The 8426-nt window shown below is 47.3% G+C and overlaps 1 protein-coding gene across 1 annotated transcript; it reads left to right on the top strand.

The window, feature by feature from the left end:
* Positions 1 to 1793: 1793 nt before the first annotated feature.
* On the top strand, positions 1794 to 2689 carry NUU61_000341 (C2HC-type zinc finger protein; the record flags this gene model as incomplete). The annotated part of the gene is made up of 2 exons (XM_056650925.1): positions 1794 to 2556; positions 2658 to 2689. 2 exons carry the CDS (start codon positions 1794 to 1796, stop codon positions 2687 to 2689), a joined length of 795 nt encoding a protein of 264 aa, XP_056515775.1.
* Positions 2690 to 8426: the final 5737 nt, after the last annotated feature.

The following is an 8426-nucleotide window of genomic DNA, read 5'->3' on the forward strand; positions in this document are numbered from 1 at the left end:
AATCTTACGTTAGATTTATCAGAACATTAAGAAAATTATACTAATACCGGCGATCCTATTTACTATAATTAATTTACGAGCGGTAATAAAAGAGAATTAGCGGTAATATATTAACTCTATTATATTAAAGGCCTTTATAAGCTCTATTATAGTCTTTCCGGCCGTGATTAGTATATTATTCTTCTATTTATTCTTTTTTTCTCCCCTTTTTTAGGAGTACCTTTAGCTAAGGGCTCTAAGAATTCCTTATTTAGCTAATTAAGGATTATTTATAGATTATAGGTATCCCTAATTATATCTTCTATAATCTAAAGAATATTAATATAAATTAAAATAAGATACCGCGGAATATACTATATTATATAACGCGTTATAGGCGGAATACTACTAATAAATAACTAAAGCTATTATATCTAGTTTATATTTAATAATAAAGAGCGATTTAGAGTTATACGCCTTAATGTTACGAACCAAGCCACCTCACTCGCGCCAACAGGGGTACAAGAGGAAACCAGAGCCAACCAACCCCGCGGTGATGATGCAGGACAACAAGGGTATAAGTCACGTGACAATATACCACGATCCATCGCCAAGGAATGGTATATCGGATGGTATATCAATGGGACTACTACATGCCTGCATGCAGTATACCACAAACGAGGGCGTGGAATACTGGGCAAGGGATATATAAGGACAGTCTTTACCACATGTATTTAGTTCTTCGTGATCAATCCCATCATTGTTACTTGGAACCACCCTTTGGTACTTCACAGTTCGAACATAGCGACAACCCTCCAACGGTCTTGGGAGCTTACTTAGTGATCCTCGATCCCTAAGTGACTGACTTGACCGGCGCTCTAACTGGCACACCTTGCAAGCACCCTAGAGACCCGAGCCCATAGAAGGCCCCCGAGGCATTGGTACGGTTGCGGATACGCTTGAGGCCTGCAGTACTCCTAGAGAAGTATCACCTTTGCGGACGTTACTCACCGTGACCAGTTAGCAGTTCGTAACACATTGATCACCCTGTCATCGAACCGTGAAGTCCAAGCATCATGGCGTCGCACGGCAGTAACAACAAGGGCAAGGCGGTCGAGCCTCTGCCACCGAAAACGCAAACACGACACACCGACTTGGATTCGGACGATGAAGATGAGAAACGAGTCAGGGCACTGGAAGAACAGATTCACACCCTGATCAGCCAGCTCAACACCTTTAGCAGCAAGCATGACCACGACATTGGAGACCTTCGAGACTCAGTCGAGCAAAGTGCAGCCCAAATCGCCGCCTCCGCACCAGCATCTTCCGTGGGAATCAAGTTACCCAAAGCAGAGAGCTTCGACGGTACTCGATCTAAGCTTCGAGGGTTCCTCACCCAGATGGATATGCACCTTGACATGAACAGAGGAAGGCTAGTCAACGACGCCGCAAAAGTCATCTTTGTGTCATCATACCTACGAGGACAAGCATGGGATTGGTTGGAACCGTACATTCGAGAATACTATGAAAAGACTCCAGACGCCTGGTCTGCCATGGCCCAGGGCATCTTTTCGCGATACAGCAGCTTCCGACAATTGCTTGAACGAACCTTCGGCGATATCGACGCGAAAGCAACGGCTGAACGGAAACTTGCACGAACTCGACAAACCACCTCCGCAACAGCCTACGTTGCCGAGTTCATGGCACACGCCGCAATCCTAGGATGGGACGACTACGCTTTGATTCCACCATTCTATGGGGGGCTGAAATCACACATCAAGGACGAAATCGCTCGAATCGGACGACCTACCACCATGAATGAATTCGTCGACACTGTTGTACGAATCGATAACCGCTTCTACGACCGACAGCGAGAAGAAAGCGAACTTAAACAATGGCGCCGTAACCCAGGACGAGGAAACGGCGGACGATTCCAACAAAGACGGAACTTTGGGAGAAGGGACAACGACCCCTACGGACCCAAACCAATGGAACTCGATGCAGCAAGGCTGCCTACCGAAGAACAGAAACGACGCAAAAACAACAACCTGTGCTTCAACTGTGGTAAGCCAGGACACCGAATCAAGGACTGCCGAAGCAAGAGGCAGGAGAAACCCCAACAATTGAACGCGACCCAAGAACGAAGAGGTGCGTACGACACTACTGGCACCGAGAAACCAGAACAAGGGAAGCCTCAACGGCTCTACGCGACGCAGGAGCGCGACTGGGAAGGCCCCATGATTGTGGATGGGAGCAAGCCACCAGGACTGTATCGGGATGAGCGAATGCTCTCCGAAACAGACGACGAAGAATTCCCAGAGATCGACTATGAAATCATCGAAAACTCGCCGCAGATGTACGCGAAGGATCATGCCGCGGAACTGACACAAAACAACGAGGTCTATATGGACGACCTAGTCCTTAGGACGCCCGCGCAAGCTGGTAGCGCGGAGGAACACTTTGAGCGCTTCAAGCAAGGCTCAGAAGATATTGAGAGTCAAGGATGGACCCAGTACGGTCCCTGGAACACCATCGACTCCCAGGAATTGTCGGACGATTCCCAGGAGTGGGGCACAGGTATCCTGAGGACACCAATTGAAATCCCAGGAACGCCGGAGATCCCAGAAACTCCACCCACACTCCCAGAAACGGAAGAGACGATCCTGGAAACGCCTCAGGAAAACCCCAGGAACAGAGAAACCTCGAGTGACGAGACAAAAGGCCAACAGGATGAGTCGGCTCGGGAAGAGCTATCCCAGGACCAACCAACCTGTCCATGTGAGCATCCACGATGCGCGTGTCGAGGATACGCACGACACCCGAAACATGACATCAGGGCGGTTGTAGGATGCTACGACGACAATTGCATGCTCCACTACCCAGGGAAACTCAACCTTGGAGTTGAGCCGAGACCTTTGCGATGGGAAAAACGACCCCAGTGGAAGCCCGAATACACAGGAACATGGCACGGCAACAAGAAAATTGCACCCACACCACAACTCGCAGCAACACAGTGGGGGGCACATATGAAAGTCTTCGTCAACGTCGCATACAAGAATATGCGAGCGATGATCGACTCAGGAGCCAGCGGAAACTTCATGAGCCCACAGTGCTGTCAGGAATATACAATCCAGCGGCGACGAAAAGAGGAGCTCTTACCTCTTACTGGACTCAATGGAGAACCACTCAGCACGGGAATTACGCACGAAACAGGGGACCTGCCGATGGTTTTGGGAAATCATTTTGAAACAATCAACTTCAACATCACCAACCTCGGGCAGTACGACGTCGTGCTAGGAGTTCCGTGGTTACGAAGACATAACCCAGCTATCGATTGGCAGAAAGGACTCATTGTCTTCAACCGATGTGAATGCCGACAAACCAGTGAGACATGGACCGGGAACAGATACAGACCAGCACAGGGACCTAGTCAAGGGGTGACAGGTGGCCCTCGAGGCCCTCACGAAGGCAAACTTAAGAGGAGCACTCGGCCCAGAGGCGGGGCACAGTACAAGGCAACGGAAGCCAGTACCATCGTCAACACCGAGCAACGACCGGATATGACAGACGACGAGCTAAGGGAGTACGTGATGGTTGAACACGGCTCCACAGCCCTCTGTGCAACAGGGGAAGAAACACAGATTCCTGAGGAATACCAAGACTTCCAGGATGTGTTTACGCCACCAAAGGAGGGCACGCTACCAGAGCATGGCCCGTACGACCACGAGGTCAACCTCGAAGAAGGCAAGGAGCCTACATTCAGACCAATTTACCAGCTCTCACAGAAGGAATCGGAGACGCTGAAGGAATACATCGACACGAACCTGAGGAAAGGATACATTCGGAAATCCACCTCACCAGCAGGATATCCTATCCTATTCGTACCAAAGAAAGATGGAAGTCTTCGACTTTGTGTGGACTATCGACAATTAAATTCGATTACCATCAAAGATCGACATCCGTTACCACTGATTCACGAGATCCAAGACCGCATTCAAGGAGCCAAATACTTCACCAAGTACGACATCACTGAGGCTTACAATCGGCTCAGGATCAAGGAAGGCCATGAATGGAAGACAGCATTCAGGACCAAATTCGGACACTTCGAATATGTGGTTATGCCTTTTGGTCTTACCAACGCACCAGCATCGTTCCAGAGGTTCATCTTCACCGTTCTGGAAGAATACCTCGATGTTTTTGTTATCGCTTACTTGGATGATATCTTAGTATTCTCCAAGACCGAAGCAGAACATATTGAACACAACAAAAAGGTGCTGCAGAAGCTCAGAGAAGCCAAAGTCACTCTGAAGCTCAAGAAATGCGAATTCCACGTCCAGGAAACCAGCTTCCTTGGATACACCATCAGCCTCGACGGTCTAGGAATGGAAGAAGAAAAGGTCAAAAGCATTGTGGAATGGCCCACACCCAGAAACGTCAAGGACGTACAAAGCTTTCTTGGATTGGCAAATTACTATCGGAAACTAGTCCCGGGTTACTCGAAATACGCCGCCGGACTATACCGATTCACCAAGAAGGGAGAAACGTTCAACTGGGACGACAAAGCAGAAGAATCATTCCAAAAACTCAAGAGCTTGTTCGAGAAACGAACAGTCGTTGGAATCTTCGACTACGAAAAGCCAACCACGATGGAAACCGACGCATCAGACTACGCCCTGGGAGCACAACTGACCCAGCCGGACGAAAACGGAAAGCCCAGACCAATCGCATTTTGGTCTAGGAAGATGATCCCCGCAGAACTCAATTACGACATCCACGACAAAGAACTGCTTGCTATAGTGTCAGCATTTCAAGTCTGGAGAGCGTACCTCGAAGGAGCAAAGCATACTGTGACGGTCAAGACGGACCACCACAACCTGACATTCTTCACCACCACGAAGAAACTCACTCGACGGCAAGCTAGATGGGCTGAAACCCTTGCACAATACGATTTTAAGATTGTTCACTGCAAAGGGACTGAAAACGCTGTCGCAGACGCACTCAGCAGACGACCTGACTATCAGATCGGCACAAAGGAAGCGGAGCCCGCTATCCTCACTACAAACGACCAAGGAGACATCGTCTACAACCGACAAATACTCGCAGCAACCAGCGAAATCGAAGACGACGGATGGCTAGACAAGGTCCGAAGAGCCACCGCCGAGGACGAATCAATGCAAGCAGTCCTCGGGAACGAACGTCACAACGGCACTACAAGCGACGACGGATTCGTCATCATCCATGGCTTGATCTATGTTCCACGATCGCTGCAGAACGAAGTCATCAAAAAACACCACGACTTCCCGACGCACGGACATATGGGAGTTGAAAAAACAATGGAACATATCTCACGCAACTACTACATCCCGAACATGCACCGAAAAGTAAGGGGGTACATCAAAAGTTGCGACACATGTCAACGGAACAAGCCATCACGACACCTTCCTTACGGGGAAATGCAGACAGCAGACACGCCAACGCGGCCATGGGAATGGATTACCATGGACTTTATCACGAAACTACCAGAATCAGAAGGTTGCGATATGATCATGGTCATTGTCGACCGACTCACAAAGTACGCATATATGGTTGCGACAAAAGAAAGCATCGACGCAAACCGAATGGCGAATATACTACTTCGCTACGTTTTCGGAAACCATGGAGTACCCGACAAGATCACATCGGACCGAGACAAACTGTTCACATCCAATATGTGGCAATCATTTGCGGACCAAATGGGTATTGAGCACAGACTCTCTACTGCATATCACCCGCAAACCAACGGACAGACAGAACGAGTCAACCAGACTCTGGAACAATACCTGAGACACCATGTGAACCACCAGCAAGACGATTGGGCAGGATTGTTACCAATTGCACAATTCGCTTACAACAACGCGATGCATGCAACGACGAAGGAATCGCCGTTCTTCGCGAACTATGGGTATAATCCCAAGTTAATCGGAGAACCCCGAAACGAGAGAACTGTGGCAGAATCCGCAAGACTACTGACCACCGGGATCAAGCAACTCCACATGCAAATGGCTCGAGACATCGAATTTCTGAACCTACGCATGAAAACGCACTACGACCAGCGCCACCGAGCCGGCCCTGATCTGAAAAAGGGGGAGAAGGTCTACCTCCTACGACGAAACATCAAAACCAAGCGACCGAGCGCGAAACTCGACCACCTGAAGTTGGGACCATTCGAAATTGAAGAACAAACAGGACCAGTCAATTTTCGCTTGAAACTACCAGAAAGCATGCGACGCATTCACCCAACGTTTCATATCTCGTTACTCGAACCCGCACCAGAAAACGCCGAACTCGCTACCAACGTGGAAATCGAAGAAGAAACCGAAAACGAATATGAAGTCGAAAAAGTTCTGGACAACAAACGCATCAGTGGCAAGCCTCACTACCTTGTCAAATGGAAGGGGTACGATACCTCTGAAAACACTTGGGAACCTATTGAGCACCTGACGGGTTGCTCTCAGCTGGTTCAACAGTTCCACCAGCGGATAGATCGAAATTCCCTTCGGCAATCGCAGCCTCGACACTCCAGAAGCCAGGAGGCATCTGATCCAGAGACTGAGTCATCCTCATCAGACTAGCGTCTCCCGACGTAGCAGCCAATTGACGAATCTCCTGCTGCTCCGCCAACCGATCAAAATCACGAAATTCCTCGGCGGTAGGGGGATCCTCTTCGTTTAACCGATCCAACGTCGTCTGATCGTGATCCAACATCCGACCACCACGTTCTTTGAGAAATTGTTGATGTTTTTGGAGGCGAAGGACCTTTGCCATCGCCTCATTCATCTTTTGCGAATGCTGAAGAAATTGCTTTTGGGCCTCCTCGAGATCGGACGCCAACTTTCGTTCATTTTGTTGCAGGTCATCCCACTCCTTATCTGTGTGGAAACTCCTCTCACAAGTGTGTCCACGACGAGCACAAGTCGAACACTTCTTACTCTTCACGAAAGGACTCATGATGCAACACTTTCCACGAATAAGACAATAATCGCACGGGAAATCCACGGGGCGACCAGTTCGTTCAATCCTATCACCCAAACGAGCGTTATCAGCGTACTTGTTACGCTTCGGTTTAACGGCAGTGCGGGGGGACATGACGGGACAACATTGTGGGAACTCACCTAGAGGGGACACCGAGAATTTAAGGACTTTTCGAGGACGAAAATCTGGAAGAGGGGGAGATGATGTTACGAACCAAGCCACCTCACTCGCGCCAACAGGGGTACAAGAGGAAACCAGAGCCAACCAACCCCGCGGTGATGATGCAGGACAACAAGGGTATAAGTCACGTGACAATATACCACGATCCATCGCCAAGGAATGGTATATCGGATGGTATATCAATGGGACTACTACATGCCTGCATGCAGTATACCACAAACGAGGGCGTGGAATACTGGGCAAGGGATATATAAGGACAGTCTTTACCACATGTATTTAGTTCTTCGTGATCAATCCCATCATTGTTACTTGGAACCACCCTTTGGTACTTCACAGTTCGAACATAGCGACAACCCTCCAACGGTCTTGGGAGCTTACTTAGTGATCCTCGATCCCTAAGTGACTGACTTGACCGGCGCTCTAACTGGCACACCTTGCAAGCACCCTAGAGACCCGAGCCCATAGAAGGCCCCCGAGGCATTGGTACGGTTGCGGATACGCTTGAGGCCTGCAGTACTCCTAGAGAAGTATCACCTTTGCGGACGTTACTCACCGTGACCAGTTAGCAGTTCGTAACACTTAACTTTAGTCTAAAAGTATTTAGTATATTATAAGAAGATAGGCGAAATAGTAATAGAATACGCTGATTAATATAATAACTAACCTAAATAATAATAATAAGGTATAACGATAATAATAGTAACGAAAAGAAGATAGAAAATAACAGAAATAGTAAAGAATAGATAATAAAACGCGATAAATATAACGTAAGAGAGAAAAGAAAAAAAGAAAAGAGTTATTACTTAAAAATATAAATAAAGACTTAAATATATAATTCGACGCGTCTTTATTTATTAGTTAACTATATAATCTCTTTATCGCCTCGATAGTAAGATAAACAAAAACCCTACGAAAAAATATTGCGCTAATGTGTCTATATTATAATAATAAAATAAACGTATTAGTTAAGGCTACCTAACCTTAAGAGGGGGGATAATTATAAAAGGTCTACTAAAATTGTGAGATATAAGGTTATTCCTAACTAACGGAAGGGGTAAATCAGGCAATATTATATAATCCTAAAAGAAATCAGAACTTATTATTTAATCCACTTTATAATAGAATAATCACGATATATAATAGAGACCTAGTCGTTTATATTATCGATAATACGTGGAGTTACGAAGATACTATATAATAAATTAATACTCTCGTATCCAGCTAATAAGACAAGATTTAGTCTTAACAGTAATAAA

The sequence above is a fragment of the Penicillium alfredii genome (genome assembly GCF_028826965.1).
Source record: "Penicillium alfredii strain IBT 34128 chromosome Unknown utg000001l_segment0_segment0, whole genome shotgun sequence".
NCBI lineage: Eukaryota > Fungi > Ascomycota > Eurotiomycetes > Eurotiales > Aspergillaceae > Penicillium > Penicillium alfredii.